This window comes from Protopterus annectens, chromosome 12.part0, assembly GCF_019279795.1.
Source record: "Protopterus annectens isolate FY-2018-M chromosome 12.part0, PAN1.0, whole genome shotgun sequence".
Lineage (NCBI taxonomy): Eukaryota > Metazoa > Chordata > Ceratodontiformes > Protopteridae > Protopterus > Protopterus annectens.
The window spans coordinates 977,463,994-977,481,815 of NC_056746.1; the positions used below are offsets into that span (position 1 = coordinate 977,463,994).

Consider the following 17,822-nt stretch of genomic DNA (forward strand, 5'->3'; position numbering starts at 1 on the left):
CCTCAAGAAACAATCATTCTCGTGGACTTCAATATTAACTGGCTAACATGTTCATCAAACTTACCTACCATCCATATCAACTTACATGGTTTCTCCCAGATAATTACTTCCCCACTAGAATCAATAAACCCAACAATAAGGAAAGTATCCTAGATTGGATCTTAATAAATAACAACCCTCGGTTATACAAATCAGGTACCCTACCTGAGGACATGAGCAACCACTTCTTAACCTATATAATCAGAAAAAAGGATGACATGTCTCAACAAACTACCTTTAAAACCCTTACGTATACAAAGAACCTTAGCCTAACTTGTTTCCAAGCCGAACTTAACTCATGCAAATGGGTCAGTCTTAAAGTACTTCCCCTTGAAGAAGCAGTCTCAGAATTCAATGCTAGTTTCCTTGCCATCTTAGACAGGCATGTTCTTACACGAACAATCAAAACCAAAAACAAAACTGCTCCATGTGTAACCAATAGTACTAGACAAAATCTTATTGCTAGAAACACAGCATGGACCTCCTGGAGAGCCACCAAATGCCCACAAGCCCACATTAGATACAAAAAAATGAGAAATGAAACAAAAAGGTCTATTGTGTTAGACAAACAAAACTACTATTTCAATATACAGCAAAAACACCACAATAAACCCCAAAAATTCTGGTCATGTCAGAATAAACTGCTCCACCCAGGCAAATCCACAACCCCCACCCCCTCAGCTACCCTACAGCTACCTCCCTAAGTGTGTTGCAAAGACCTTTAATACTTTCTTTATGGAAACAGTCCAGTCCCTAGCTAACAACCTATTTCCCATCTCCTCTACTACAACCACACCCACTCAGGCAAATATCCCTCCCTTAAAATTTGTTCCTATACCCACTGACTATATTAAATCCTTGCTTAAGAAACTAAAACCTACCACTCTGGCAGCAGACCTACTTCCTGCAGATTTTCTGCAAAAGTCCGCTAATGAAATAGCATACCCTGTCTCCATCCTAATCAACCGTACTATCCACAAAGCCTACTACATCCCCTCCATCTGGAAAATCTCTCACATTATTCCTCTTCATAAAGGGGGAAACTCCACAGAACTCTCTAACTACAGACCTATAGCCATACCATCTCCCTTAGCCAAAATAATGGAAAAATACATACACAAGCAAATTCTAACACACCTTACTCAGAATAGTCTAGCACCAACCCAGCACGGATTTAGACCTGCACATAGTACAACTACTGCCCTTCTCTCCTTTTCTCACACAATAAATCACAACCGCAATCAGAATAAGCTCTTTTCTGCCCTCTTTCTCGATCTTTCAAAAGCATTCAACATGGTAAATTGCCACCTACTCCTAGACTCTCTAAAATCACTTTCCTTAGAAAACCCAGTAATCAACTGGTTCCACTCTTACCTTCATTCAGACAACACACTGTTCTATGGAAAGACAATCTATCCCCCCTTCTACCTGTCAACCTTGGAGTACCCCAAGGTTTTATACTGGGTCCCCTCCTTTTCTCTATTTTCATTAATGACCTACCCAAAGTTATCCCAGATACAACTTGTATACAGTATGCTGACGACTCCACACTTATCTGCTCTGCCTCCACTCCCACAGAACTACAATCCCCATCCCAAATCACCTTCAATAAAGTAGAGAACTGGCTGAATAATCGTTGTCACCTGCTTAACCCAAACGAAACCAAACTTCTTATTTTCTCCGCTACCCGTAAGTTAACATTGCCAATAATTACAATCTCATCTAACAATGGCACCATAATCTCCCCTGATCCTTACACTAAACTACTTGGAGTAATCATTGATAATAATCTGAAGTATGACGGCCATATAGACAAAACCATAAAAACAGTTAACAAAAAAATAGGCTCCTTGTATAGGATTAAACAATTCTTAACCCCATCTGCCAGAAGTGCCATAGCTCGGACACATCTGCTGTCAACCCTTCTCTACGCCTTGCCCATCCTTACAAATCTAAGTAAATCAAATCTTAACAAAATCACTACCTCCTATAACAATATAGCTAGATTTGCCACAGGGTCAGCCTATAGAACCCACCATTGTCAACATCTTCACAAACTAGGCTGGCTAGAACTACCCAATCAGCTCCATTATAACCAACTCATAGTTATTCATAAAACCCTCTACCTACCTACCAGTACTCCCATTCTACCTAATATTATTACCACCTACAGCAACCTAGCATCCCTCCGCTCATCCAACAGAATGCTAATACAATCAACCAAAGCCAACAACTCAGCTGGACAATCATTATTCTCCAACTCTGCTGGAAAAAATGGAACTCCCTTCCTGCTGAACTAACGATTATATCCTCCCTGCCCCAATTTAAAATATCCCTAAAGATGTATCTAAACAGGGATTGGCTATGTCCATGTTTAAACCCAGACTAACCCAAAAAATAACAAATAGGTAAGAAAAACATAGTTATGTCCATGTCTCTACCTAGACTAACCCAAAAAAATAATAAAATAAGACAAAGGTAAGATAAACATAGCTCACAGAGGTGAAATACCCATTAATAACCTTCCCCCACCCAAACAACATACACTTCTCTACAAACTTTAGAATCCTATTATCAGGAAGATAGCTTGTTTCCTACCCATTCCGAGCCTACGCTCTTCTCCCCCTCTATATTCTATTCACAACAACTTTCCTTCTTAGCTAACCACCTTTTATCTTAACTGTCATCCTTACATTCAGCCTTGAAATACATGTCTTTCTCTCTTACACACTTCAAAGATGTATAATGTTATCTCTGTATATGAATACCATAAACCCACAATGTTTGCTTCATTTAGATGGAACCTTGACTATAAATTATTAGTGATTTCTTAAATGTTTAGATTTCTATGTAACTACATACTTAAGTGTCAATTATTTGCAATGTGGAGCTTTTCTCCCCAGGCCTCCGCTGAAAATGGACTTGTATCCAGTTGGACTATCCCGGTTAACAAATGTAAAATAATAATAATAATAATGAAGCTACTGATGATTGTATAAAAGGGAAGGGGGGGAGCTACTAACGATGGTAAGAAAGGGAAGGGGAGAGAAATAAATACCAACAATCAGTGTAGGTAGGGAGGATATAGGTATACACACATTTATTTATATATATATATATATATATATATATATATATATATATATATAAATATATATATATATATATATATATAAAATAGAAAACAGTAAGAACCTATAGCTAAGCTACTAAAAATTTCTACTTAACTAACTTCACCAACGCCTGACAGCTCAGACTGACTACATCTGAATGAGAAAGCAGCAAATGAGATCTGAGGTATGTTATGGGATAGAGTACTATGGGTAAGAGATCAGCTCGAGAGTTTTAGTGGCCACGAGCTGTAAAAAACAGCTGAGCTGGATTCGAACCCAACTGCTGAGGAATGAATGAAAATTGACATTGCATCAACTTTTTCCAGAGAAAAGCATTCAGGTATGCATATGATCTTTAACCCCTATAAAATGTATGAGCATACATAACAGCCTAAGAGGCTTGTACCTCACGTGGATTAACTCATACTGATTTCGGAACGATGCTGCCTGTTATGTTCCCTCTTAAGCAGTATCATACTGGATTCCACTTTTGGAATCAACATCAATTTAACAGTAAAGATTCTCCAGAAAGATGAATTCAGATTCAGGTTCATACTCTGCAAAAGCACAGTAAGTCACTAAGTAGTGTATACCTTATGTTTGAATTTATTTGAATTCTTGTTCTCTTTCTTATTCAAGTCAATGAAGTAGTGCGTAATTCTGTCTCTTGATTTTGGATCCATTTCCCATGCGATCTTAAAGGAATCACATGTGATATTATTTATTCTGATATTCTGTGGAACTGGAAGCTCCTCCATCTCAGCAATTCCACTATCTAGAGATTTATTACCTGTAGAAAAAAAAAAAAAACATTAAAACTTAATAGCACTCGGGCATTACAAGAACTTGCATTCTGTACAAAAATATAGACACACAAGGTTGACTCAAAATGTTTACAAATTGCATTATGAGAAAACTATGACTCAAAATGCTGTTTAAAAATTGCATCATAATATACTACAAGCATGAAGTACAGACCTGCTTTATTTCTCAGCAACACTGCTAAGAGCAAGCACACACTTAACTCCTACTAACATAAGCAATGGTCATGACAAAATTAATCCTGAAAAAAGGCTAAAATATTTGTGCATTTTGTATGGTTAGACATTACTTCACCCCCCTAAATGACAGAATAACTTTTGCATTTGTTAGGTAAGACCATTTTTTATCATCACGTTCCAGTTTATAAGGCCTAATGAAACACAGGATCATGGATCACAGGAAGTTACTAGGGTAACGGCCCTAGGGCCCTTACAAGCCTAGCCAAGTTCTAGCCTTATTTACACAATTAGCAGCTACTGCCCCTGTCCAAGAGGGGCAGAAGTGGAACCCCTGGGGTGAAGTTATGGTTACCAATCCAATTGTCCAGATTGAGTTTGAAAAGAACCAATGAGGTGCTCTGTTTGACATGAAGTTGGAGTTTGCTCCAAAGGTATGGTAATCTCTGGAAGACAAATTTGTCCCCCTAGCAGGTTCTATTAATGTCACATACCATGTTAACGTCTTTAGAGTGAGTAACCCATGTACAATTTGATTTACGGATTTGCAGATTGCCAATAAAGCATGGTCAGAGATTGCCTTGCATGCCAGGCAGAGATCACCCCTGAGTAGTCTGTATGATACAGAATAAAGTGACAACAATTTCAGATGATCCACATAGGACAGATTCTGAAGACCTTGAATTTTCCTTGTGAGGAAACTTTGTGGTCTCTCCAATTGCTACAGGTGCTTGGAAAGGTACATACCAAAAGGCGCGTTGTACTCGATTATTGGTCTGATGAGGGAAGCATACAGGGAGGTTATAACTTTTTTCTTCTGGAGGCAATGCTTTTACTTATGAGATGAGCAATATAAAATGCTCTTCTTACCACTGTGGAGACATGGTATTCAAAGGTAAGGTTGCTGTCACTCCCGTGTGCAAGGGCTCTCACCACTGAGTATGTACTTAAGGTGCAGCTGCTGATGTGGTAGTTAGCAGGGCATCTCTCTTACCAAAAGGGATAATACATTTTTTTTTGCATTGAGTTTAAGGCCATGACCCTCTTGTAGGATGTTGATATCATTTGGAGAGTATATGACCACTCCAAGTTTGCAATCATCAGCAAACCTTTGTCAGCCACAGACCTTTAGTTTTTGCTTGCACTTCTCCAGACAGCAGAGGTTCCAGAACTGACCCCTGTGGAACACCACTGGTTACAGGTCTGCTGTTGGAGGTGGGTTCCCCTGTTTTGACTATATGGATTCTATCAGTGAGCCACTTAGCGACCCATCTAACAATATAAGGGTTGCTACATAGCTGGGTGAGTTCGTCAATGATGCCTGAGTGAGGGATAGTGTCAAACACCTTGACTAAGTCTAGGTAGGCTGTTTGTGCAGATTTCTCCTCATCCAGGGCCTTGGTGACTGTCTCAAAGAAGTCCACTAGCTTTAACAGGCATAATCTCCCTTTGACAAATCTAACCCGAGTATGGTCAAGTGTTTGGAGTTTACCTATATATTTGTTGATAAGGTCCTCATCAAGGGTACCACAACTTGTGAGAAATTTGGGATGCATGGCTAGGCTTAAAAAGACCCTTGTGGTCATTAGCCTAGTAAACACCTATGAACCTAATTAATGCCTAAAAGCCATCTTCCACGTTGACCTCACTCTGAATTGTTTTAGCAGTTGCTCCTAAAAACTACAAACTAATACATGGTATGCCCTGTTGCCTGAACCTGAAAGTTGTTTTTGATTTATAAAAAAAAAAGAAGTTATGAACGCACCATAACGTTCCATGTTTGTTGTCCAGAATCTTGCCTTCAGTCTTGCTGGTTCGGTTCGGAGCCGAAACTCTGCTCCAACTCGGCCGTATACCAAAGCTCAAGAGTTTCTACTGGCTCGAGGCCAAGTCCTATTCCATGGCGCTTAGTGGCTGATACCCACATCTCGTTTGAGGGAGAAAAGTTCCTATCCTATATTCAATATCCAAAAAGATAACATATGAAACATATTGTCATAAAGTTAAGAAAAGGCAAGAAGGGAATCAGACCTTATCTGCCAATTTTGAGAAATTTCCTCTAGATCCTCCAGGAGGGGGGTGGCTGGGTGGGACACAAGACTGAAGGCAAGATACTGGACAACAAACATGGAACGTTATGCTGAGCACAACTTCTTTATGTTATGTTGTCCCATCTCGCCTTCATTCTTGCTGGCTGGGACAGAGTCCCCAGCACCTTTTTCTTGGGTGACTCAAGGGAATAATCTCTTCAGGACAGTGGAACCAAAGGATGCCCTGTTCCGGGAGGCCACATCTACTTTGTAATGAGCAATAAAGGTATGAGGGTTAACCCATGTAGCGGCAGCACAAATAGAATCCAATGGAAGTCTGGACTGAAAGGCAATGGAGGTAGATACTGCTCTAGTTGAATGCCCTTTAACTTTTCCTGGCGGTTCTTTATTGTGGAAATCATAGACACAGGTGATGGTCTCAGTAAGCCATTTGGACAAGGTAACTTTTGAGATGGCCAAACCTTTTCTATTTTCTGAACAGGAGACAAACAATTGGTCTGACTTTCTGAATTATTTGGTCCTATGCAAGTAAAAACACAACTGTCTATGCACATCCAGTTGGTGGAGTTTATACTCTGCCTTGTTGCCATAGTTAGGAAAAAACACTGGCAATTCTATATTTTGGTTTAAATTTGCATGAGAACAAACTTTCGGTAAAAAAGAAGGATTTGTTCTGAGGGAGAGACTATCTTTGTGGAAGATCAAATAGGGTGGACGGATAGACAAGGCTTGCAACTGTAACACTCTTCTGGCTGAAGTAATTGCTGTCAGGAAGTGTTTTCCAAGATAAAAATTTTAATGAACAAGATGATGCTGGTTCGAAAGGAAGCAGGATCAAAGATAACACTAGACTGAGGTCCCAAGGAGGAGGAGGTTCTCTGAAGGGTGGTCTTAACAGAAAAGTACCCTTGAGGAAAATTTTGCATAGTTTATGGGACATTACACTAGATCCGAAGTCTCTATTATAAATAGCAGCTAATTGAACTCGAATAGCGGCTGCCGCTGCTCCTTGATTAAAGATTTCTGTCAGAAATTCCAAAATTGCAGATATGGATGCTGTAAAGGGATCTATGTGTTTTTTTGTAAGCCCAAAAAGAGAACCTCTTCCATTTGCTTGCATAAAGTTTCCTAGTCGTCTGCTTGTGCGAGGGGACTAAAATATGACAAACTGCAGGGGATAATTCCGGAAGCCTGGCTAAGATCGGAAGTGGAGAAGCCAAGCTGTCAGCTTGAGGCTGCGGAGGGCAGGGTGGAGCGTTCCTGACTGATGCGTCAGAAGATCCGGGACTGGGTCCAGGATCCATGGGTCCTCCTGAAGGTGGGGCCAAAGAAAAGGAAACCAAATCTGATAAGGCCAGTATGGCACAATGAGAATTAACCTGCGACTCAACAACTTTGCTTTCTAGATAACCTTTGGAATCAAGGGAAAAGGGGGGAAGGCATAAAGAAGTCCCAGGGGCCAATCTTGAACAAGTGCACCCCTCGGTGACTCTCCCAGAGGGGAAATTAGGGCAAAGTAGTTGCTGCATTTGGTATTGAAGAGAGTGGCAAAAAATCACAGCAAGGCTGGCCCCATTTGCAAAAAAATTTGATTCGCAACTTCCTGATTGAGGGACCACTCGTGAGACATGAGAATCTCTCTGCTTAGCCTGTCTGCTATAACAGTGGATTTCCCTGGGATGTGCGTTGCTGTCAGAAAGTGTTGAGAAGATATTGCCCATTGCCAAACTCTCTGGGCCTCTGGACATAGGGGGTAGGATCTGGTTCCCCCATGTTTGTTGATGTACCATACTACCGACATATTGTCTGTCTGAATTGCAATAGTCCCTGTGGGAAGAGAGTTCTGAAAGGCTTGCAACACCAGAAGCACTGCCCTCATCTCTAGGACACTGATGCGCAAATAGTATTAGTCTGTCCCAGATAATGCCCCCCCCCCCCTATCTGGGACGCATCCGTGGTTACTGTAGAGACAGGTTGGGGAAGTACAAATGGTCTGCCCACTGTTACCCGAGTGGACTGGACCCTCCAAAGTAGATCTTTCTTGCAGGAGTCTGTTATGAGGATATCGTGAGACATGGGTAACTCCTGTATGGACCATTGAGTGAAGAGTAGCCACTGCAATATTCGCATGTGAACTCATGCCAGGGGAAGTAGTGTTATCATCGCTGCCATAGAGCCTAGGACTTTGAGGGAAAATCTTGCCTGTACTTTTTTCTTGTTGAGTAAGGTAAGCACTTGACTGCATAACGTTTGGATCCTTTTTTGAGGAAGTTTTGCTAACATGTCATTTGTATTTAAATCCGCACCAATGAAGGTAATACACTGCGATGGCAACAAGGCAGATTTTTCTGCATTTATAGTAATGCCAAGTTTTGAGAAGAGATGGATGGTGTAAGTCTCTTGCTCAGATTAGTTAGCTGCTTGGTGGTGGCAGATAGGAGCCGGTCATCTAAGTATGGAAACACCTGGAATCCCTGACGCCACAGATGAGCCATGCTTACTGCCATGCATTTGGTAAACACCCTGAGGGCTGCGGTGAGTCCAAAGGGAAGAGATCTGAACTAGTAATGACTGGCTCCCAGCTGGAAGCGTAGAAATCTTCTTGCATGCCTGTCCATCTTTATGTGGTAGTGCACATCCTGAAGATCTAACAAGCACATCCAATTGTCTTTTCCCAGAAACGGGAGTATAGACTGCAGTGTTACCATCTGGAACTTGGACTTTTTCACCAACTTGTTTAGTCTGCTGAGATCCAATATGGGTCTCCAGTCCCCTGTGTTTTTTGGAACTAAAAAGAACCTTGAGTAAATTCCGAATCCTAGTTGGTCTGCGGAGACTTCTTGGATGACTCTTTTTTTCTACCAATGTTTGAATTTCTAGTGTTGCTTGATCCATTTGACCGGGTGGAATGTCTTGGATAAACTTTGATGGATGAGGTGGACAGTGAAAAGGAATGTTGTAATCCCTGGATATAATGGGCTGTACCCATTTGTCTTGAGTCAGATTTAGCCAGGCTTCTGGGTACAGTGAAAGTCTCCCCCCGACTGCCTCCAGAGGTGGACAGGCAGGCATCCTTTCAGGAGCGCTGGAAGGGCCTACCAGAGAATGTATCTCTGTCACCCTGGTTATGCGGACCCCCTCTGGCATGTGGATGGTGTCTTCCGTTACTTCCACCTCTGCCCCTGGGGAAGGATCACCACGAGTGTCAGATAAGGCTCCTTTGGACTTACGGAATCAAATTTTTCCGCTTTTGACCTTTAGGATAAGGTCTGGTAAGGGTGGAAAAACGGACTCCAATGGCAGACAGAGTCTTGCCAACTTGTTGGCTCCTGGTGAGAGTTTCTTTCACTTTTGGCCCGAACAAGGATGAGCCATCAAAGGGAGTGTCAATAAAGGAAGATCAGAAGGGTTCGGCATCAAAAAGTTGCATCCAGGAATGTCTACGAAGAGCTATACCTGTGCCTGCTGCCCTGCCCGCTCCATCGGCTGCATAGGATATGAGGCACATGGAAGATTTAGAGATGGAGGTTAAGGTTGCAAGCTGGGAATTAACCTTATCAGATAAGTCCTCGGCTGAGCACCTTGTAGGGTATCTCCTAGCTCTTTTAGGAGATCCCTCTGAAGTCGCATGAAATGTGACAAATAATTCAGCGACCATAAGGTAAAGGCTGCTGAGGAGCAAAAGAAGTTATGTACCTACCATAACGTTCCATGTTAGTTGTCTTCTTCTCACCTTCTTTCTTGCTGGTTGGGTTTGGAGCCGATCCTCGGCTCCGACTCGGCCATCTTCAAAAGCTCGAGAGCTGCTTACTGGCTCGAGGCCTCCCCTATATACCATGATGCCTGGCGCTAGATACCCAGATCTCGTTTGGTAAGTCTAACTGCAGACATAATAATAAATGAATCCTATCCTAGAATGCATAAATCCTACTGGAGAGACTACTAAACAGAAGGAGATAGCCAGAGAAGACTCAGCCAGTGCAAAATCAAGAGGAACTCTTCTCGGTCCACCAGGATAGGGGGATGGAGGGTGGGACGCAGGAAAGAAGGCGAGAAGAAGACAACTAACATGGAATGTTATGGTAGGTACATAACTTCTTTATGTTAAGTTGTCTATCTTGCCTTCATTCTTGCTGGTTGGGACAGCGTCTCTAGCACCTAAAATCCTGGGTGGCTCATCGGAAAAGACTCTTCAGAACTGTGGAACCAAAATCAGCTCTACTCTTGGAAACCAAATCCAACTTGTAATGCAAAATGAAAGTATGTGGGTTGGCCCATGTAGCCGCAGCACAAATAGATTCCATGGGCAACCTAGCCTGAAAAGCCACCAAAGTGGCTAAAGCTCTGGTGGAGTGACCTTTTGGTTTGACTGGTAATTCTTTATTCCTGAGATGATATATGAATGTGATGATAGAAGACAACCACCTGGATAAGGTTACCTTGGAAACCGGAAGACCTTGTTTACCTACTGCATAAGACAGGAACAGTTGATCTGATTTTCTAATGTCTTTGGTTCTATGTAAATAAAAGCATAGTTGCCTGTGAACATCTAACTGATGCAACTTATACTCCGCCCTGTTGGAGTGGTTAGGGAAAATCACAGGAAGGTCTATGGACTGATTCAAGTTACTCTCTGAAGAGACCTTAGGAAGGAAGGAAGGATTAGTCCTACGAGCAACCCTGTCATTGTGGAACACGAGGTATGGGGGACGGATAGAAAGAGCCTGTAGTTCCGAAACTCTTCTGGCTGAAGTAATAGCTACCAGAAAAAGTGTTTTCCAAGATAAGAACTTCAGTGAACAAGAAGCTGCAGGTTTGAAAGGGGGCAAAATTAGCGAAGCTAAAATCAAATTTAGATCCCACGGTGGTGGAGGATCTCTCACTGAGCGGAGTGGTTCCTTTCAGAAAGGCTTTACACAGCTTATGGGACATGATATTGTTTTCCGACAGGCCAATGTGAAAATTTGAAATTGCAGCTAACTGAACTCTAATTGTAGCGGAACCGGACCCAGCATGGAAGAGCTCCGCGAGAAATTACAAAATGGAGTGTACGGAGGCTGAAACGGGGTCTATACTTTTTGCCTCTGCCCAGCAAGAAAAACGTTTCCACTTACTAGCGTACGTTTTTCTGGTCGTTGACTTGTGTGATGACAAAAGGATTTCGCGCACAGAGGGGGAGATATCTGGGAGCCTGGCTAAGGTTGGAAGTGGAGCAACCATGCTGTGAGCTGGAGAGAGTGCAGGGATTGGTGCAGCCCGCCCGAATGATGAATCAGGAGGTCTGGAACTAGGTCCAGAGTCCAAGGCTGTTCGAGAAGATAGCGATGCAGGAACGGAAACTATATTTGTCGAGGCCAGTAAGGGGCAATGAGGATCATTTTGCAATCCAAAACAGTAGCCTTCTGAATTAGCTTCGGTATGAGGGAGAAAGGAGGGAATGCATAAAGAAGTCCCTGGGGCCAATCGTGGACTAGAGCGTCTCTGGGGGAATGCCCGGGAAGTGGAAGGAGAGAGAAGAAATTGCTGCACTTGCTGTTGAAGGGAGTTGCAAAAAGGTCGCAGCAAGGTTGGCCCCATTTGCGGAAGATTTGGTCCGCAACTACCTGGTTCAGAGACCACTCGTGAGGCATGAGAATTGCTCTGCTCAGTCTGTCTGCTATGACGTTGGACCTCCCAGGGATGTGCGTTGCAATCAGAAACCATTGGGAAGAGATCACCCACTGCCAGAGTTTGAGTGCTTCTCGACATAGGGGGTAGGACCTGGTTCCGCGCTGCTTGTTGATGTACCACACTACGGACATATTGTCCGTTTGAACTGCAATGGTCCTGGTAGGAAGACAGTCCTGAAGAGCCTGCAACACTAAGAGCATGGCCCTAATCTCCAAGACATTTATGCGCAGATGATACTCGTGAGGTTGCCAGGTGCCTTGGACTGTTCTGCCCTGATAATGCCCCCCACCCCACCAGATCAGGGAGGCGTCCGTGGTCACTGTAGCCACTGGAGGGGGGAGAACAAATGGTCTGTCGTGGAGCACTGATGTGGAGACCATCCACCACGCAAGATGCTTCTTGCATGCCTGAGTGATCATAATCATGTAAGACATGGGAAGTTGCTGGAAGGACCATTGGGTGAAAAGAAGCCACTGGAGAATCCTCATGTGAAACCGAGCTAGAGGGACAAGTACGATCGCTGCTGCCATGAGACCTAGCGTTTGGAAGGACAAACCTGGCTTGAATCCTTTTGCATGCTAATAAAACCCTGACATGCTGACGAATCACTAACACCCTGTCTTGTGGGAGGCTCGCCAACATGTCTTTGGTATTTAAATTTGCGCCTATAAAGGTGATAGATTGACAGGGCGACAATGCAGACTTTTCGAAATTTACTGTGATACCTAGCCTGGAGCAAGTGTCGATTGGTGCAGTCTCTGGCTCACAGAAGGTGATGCCTGGTGGTAACAGTGAGGAGTCAGTCGTCGAGATATGGAAACACCTGGAATCCTTGCTGTCTCAGGTGAGCGGTAACTACTGCCATACATTTGGTAAACACCCTGGGGGCTGTGATGAGACCAAAGGGCAGAGCTCTGAATTGATACGGAAGCAAAGGAATCTTCGGGAGCATCTATCCATTTTGATGTGGTAGTATGCATCCTGAAGATTTATGGAGCACATCCAATTGTCCTGACCCAGAAAGGGTAAAATGAACTGAAGCGTGACCATCCGGAACTTTGTTCTTTGTACAGACTTGTTTAGTCTGCTGAGATCCAAAATGGGTCTCTAGTCCCCTGTCTTTTTTGGTACCAAAAAGAACCTTGAGTAAATTCCGGATCCTTGTTGGTCTGCTGGGACTTGCTGGATGGCCCTTTTTCTTAGCAGTTTTGAGACTTCTTGCACTGCTTGGTCCCTTAGATTGGGTGGAACATCTGGAAGGGACTTGTTTGACCTTAAGGGGGTGCGAACTAAGGGAATTCTGTAGCCTCCGGATATGACGGACTGTACCCATTTGTCTTGTGTTATGTCTTGCCAGGCTCTTGGGTACAGCGATAATCTTCCCCCAACTGCCTCCAGAGGTGAGCAACCGGGCAACCCTTCAGGGATGCTGGAAGGGCTTGTCAGAGAAAGATTCTCTGCTGCCCTGGTTTTGCGGACCCCCTCTGCCACGAGGACGACGTCTGTTATTGTTCCCTCCTCTGCCCCTGGAGGGAAACTCACCACGTGTGTCCAGCAAGGCTCCTTAGGATTTCCGGAACCACATCTTTCCACTCTTCTGACCCTTAGGATATGGTCTGGAAGGAGTGGAAAAACGGACTCCTACGGCAGAGAGAGTCTTGCCTTCCTGCTCACACCTGGTAAGTGGTATCTTTCACCTGTGACCCGAAGAGAGAGGAACCATCAAAAGGGGCGTTGGTGAAAGACGCTCTGAAAGGTTCCGCAAAGTTACATGGCCGCATCCAAGCATGCCTCCTTAGGGCCACACCTGTGCCTGCGGCTCTACTCGCACCATCGGCTGCATACGAAATGAGCCTCAAGGAGGAGTTTACCACTGAATTATGAGTCGCCAGCTGGGAGGCTGCCTTAGCCTGGGCCCCCTCAGCTGATGGATCTTGGAGGGTATCTCCAAGCTCTTTCAGGAGATCCCTCTGAAGACGGGTAAAGTGGCACAGGTAATTCAGGGACCGCATGGAAAAGGTCGCTGAAGAGAACATCCGCTTCCCATATCTGTCCATCGTCCTGGACTCCTTGTTAGGGGGATGGACAGATGAAGTTTCAGCCAACTCCTTCTTTGTGGCCGCTGCTACCACCATGGCATCAACGGGGACACCCTTGGTCAAGATCTGTTTGTCCTGCGGGACATAATGAACTTGGCAGGTCTTCTAAGGGTCAGTTCCACTGTGTCTGGAGCCGTCCATGCCTTCCGAGCCACCACAGACATCAGTGGGTCGAAAGGCGGAGACACCCAGGAGGTGGAAGGTCGGGATCCAAACGCGTCCAGGAATACCGACTCATCCTCGGAAGGGCTTAGGGTAGTCCAGTTTCCCCTCTGCCTAAGCATCTCAAGGATGTCTGAGAAGGAGACATCTTCAGAGGGGGATCTTGGGAACCCTTCAGACTTCTCTAAGTCGGTATCCTATGTGACAGACTCGGGGGAGTCAACATGCTTTCTCTTGCATTTCCTCTTGCGAGGTGGCTCCTCTGAATGATCAGGGGAGGCCTCGGAAGAGGAGGATACACCCAAAGGGGTGTCCTGGAGTGCTGGATCCCCACGCGTTGGGCCTGGAAGAGGGGCATAGGCTGATGCAGGAACCCTAGGGGGAGGAGCCGATGGGGTCGATCGTGGGACTGACTCAGGGACCAGTACACTCCTCATCACCTCGAAGGCATCCTTGCCCAGACGCAGAGAAGGCTCAGGCTCCGAAGAAACCAGAAGCCCTCCCCGCACCGAGGGGGACGGCTCCAAGGCAGATGTGGCAGCCGAGCTCACCTGAGCCGAAGCACCGAGAGGGAGTGCGGGGTCGGACAAGGGTCTGATGCCACTCGCCCCCTTGGAGCCGACGAGGGAGTCTCGGCCCCCAGATCCCTCCAGGGAAGGTACCATGGAAGGGATCGGAGTGGACGACGGAACCAAAAGAGAGGGTATCGGCGCTGACGGTTCCACGACTTGAACCCCAATGAACTCCGGCTCCGAGCTCATAGGATGAGTCGGAGGAGGAATATCTTACAGCTGTGGATGGAGCAGACTCCTGATGAGGAGGGCTGGACAACGTTTTGGCTAGGGTCTGCGATTTTAATAGCCTACTGACCACTCTTTCCAAGTCATGGTCCGAAAGTCTAGAGGACCGAGAAGAGTGGGATGATTGATGACTATGCTCCGATTGGAGCAGGGGCGACTTCGGAGCCGAACGTATTGACTCCAAAGAAGGAGACCTGGATCTCTTTTGACTCTCAGCCGGCTCCGAAGACCATGTCGGAGCCGAATGGGAGGGAGGGACATCGGTTTCAGCCGGAGCAGAGATGGATTGTGTGGCTTCACCCGACGACGGCTCAGAACTGGGAGCCGACGGTTTAGGTGGCCTGGAAGATTTCACGAACAGAACCTTCGCCGGTGAATCTTGGGGTTTAAGCATACCCCTCGGGATCAATTTATTTTTGTGCTCCTGCAGGACTCATGGACTGAAAGCATGACAGATCGAGCAAGAGTCCTGCAGATGCACAGCGCCCAGACAATAAACACAAGAAGTGTGACCATCTGTTAGAGACATCTTCTGACAGCATGAGTCACACTTCTTGAATCCGGACGGTTTTGGATCCTTGGACATCCTGGGGGAAAAACCAAGGACAAGAACCCACACAGATAAGTTAAAGTAACCAAACAGTAAAAGTTAACACACTACAGTTACCACAACCCACTACTAGTACCACTACAACAAAAACTACAGAAAAAACTATCACTAAACACTAAAAGTGATTAATAGAAGAAAAAAATTTTTTTTTTTTGAAAGGAGATAGAGAGAAAGGTTAACCTCTAACTTAAACGGAAAGAACCTTTCTGAGGAAAAGGGAGAGAAGGGGGGGAGGGTAAACTCTCGAACTTAAACGAGTTTCTTGGGAAAAGGTAAGGGCTTATTCTAAGGAAGAAACTAGGTACAATACAAAAGTCTAAACTAACGACTAATTCTACACTAACAATTACAGTTTTGACAAGAAAAATACAATAATAATAAAGCTTATACGACCTGAGCCAGTAGCAGCAAACAAGATCTGGGTATCTAGCACCAGGCATCATGGGATATAGGGGAGGCCTCGAGCCAGTAAGCAGCTCTCGAGCTTTTGAAGATGGCCGAGTCGGAGCCGAGGATCGGCTCCGAACCCAACCAGCAAGAATGAAGGCGAGATAGACAACTTAACATCATACGTTTCCCTATCTGTCCATCGTATGAGAGTCCTTGTTCGGTGGATGGACAGATACAGATGTTTCAGCTAACTCCTTCTTTGTGGCTGCTGCCAACACCATTGCATCTATAGGAACCCCTTTTGTTAAATATTGCCTATCTTCCTGGGCCGTAATGAATTTATTAGGCCTTCTTGGAACGGGGTCCGGAGAGTCCCACACCTTTCAACTCACCAAACCAAGGAGGGGGATGAAAGGTGGAGACACCCAAGAGGTGGTGGGGCAAGAGCCAAATGCCTCCAGGTATACTGACTCCTCTTCAGAAGGGGAAAGGGACTTCCAACCACCCCTCTGCTTAAGAATTTCCATGATGTCTGAAAAAGAGACATCCTCAGAGGGTGACCATGGGGACCCTTTTGAATCCTCTAAATCAGTATCAGAAGTGACAGACTCAGGGGAGTCTATGTGCTTCCTCTTACACTGTCTCTTCCGAGGGACCTCCTCGGGAGGGAATGCTCCAGGGAGGCATCGGAAGAGGAGGATCCACCCATTGTGGCTTCCTGGGGAACTGGCTCTCTACTCTGTGAGTGATGGAGGGATAATGAAGAGGTGGACACCTTAGGGGGAAGAGGGAGGCTGGAACAAAGGTGGAGCAGACTCAGTGGAGTGCACATTCTGCATCACCTCGAAGGCACCGCAGTCCTGGACCGAGACTCCGGCTCTGAGAGGCCGGTAGAGCTCCGCAGCACCGAGGAGGGTGGCTCCGAGGCTGATGTGAGAGCCCAACTCACCTGAGCCAAGGCGTCGAGTGGGAGAGCCAGTTCCGACAAGGGTTCAACTCGACTCACCCCCCCACGGAGCCGACCAGGGAGTGTCGGCCCCCAGGTCCCTCGATGGACAACAGCATCGAGGAAATTGGAGCAGATGTCGGAACCAAGATATCAGTATTGATTACTGACTCCGGCGGCTCCAACACAATGACTTCCATACTCTCTGGTACCAAACTCGTCCGAGTTGGAGGAGGAACAGGCGTAACTTGGAGGTACCGTCGTCGTCTCCACAATCTGATGGGCTGGGCTCGAGAGAATTTATGCTAGAGTCCGGGTCAACCTCTTCACTACCCGCTCCACATCATCGTCCGATAGCCTGGATGATCTAGAGGAATGACTCGACTATTTCTGGCTACCTGTCACCGACTGTAATAAAGGAAAGGACAGGCTCCAAGGACAGTGTCCGACTCCTCTTTTGGCTCTGCAATGTTTCCGATGAAGCAGATGGAACCGAGGGAGAACTATGTTTTCCGGACCCGACAACTTTCGGATCTGAGGAAGTAGCAACGTTGATGCTGCTTTTTGGCTCAGACACCGGAGCCAATGAAGCAGCCCTTTTAGATGTATCCAATTTGGAAGTTTGATTGCCTTCATCCACTTCCAATAAGCTCCTTAAAATGAGCTTGTTTTTCCTCTCCTGTAAGACCCTGGCGCTAAAACTATGACAGATGGAGCAGGAGTCTTGGAGAGGGACTGGTCCGTGACAGTACACACAACTAGTGTGTCCGTCAATTATGGACAATTTCTGAGTGCAGGAATCGCACTTTTTAAATCCTGACTTATGTTCCTTAGTTGGTTCTTTCGACATATCTACTGTAAGGAAGACACACTATGACTGTAAAAGAATAAGAATTAACACTATAATTATAACAGAAAGGTAGCAAGACAGGAATGTTTTTTTT

At 45.3% G+C, this 17,822-nt stretch overlaps 1 protein-coding gene across 4 annotated transcripts in view; it reads right to left on the reverse strand.

Moving 5' to 3' along the window:
• The window catches only part of PHYHIPL (phytanoyl-CoA 2-hydroxylase interacting protein like), a 959,792-nt gene that overhangs the window by 311,979 nt on the left and 629,991 nt on the right, over positions 1–17,822 (reverse strand). For all 4 annotated transcript variants that reach the window (XM_044090002.1, XM_044090000.1, XM_044090001.1 and 1 more), the window contains one exon: positions 3,746–3,942. In XM_044090002.1, coding sequence (XP_043945937.1) covers positions 3,746–3,942 — 197 coding nt within the window. The remainder of the gene's footprint in view (positions 1–3,745; positions 3,943–17,822) is intronic.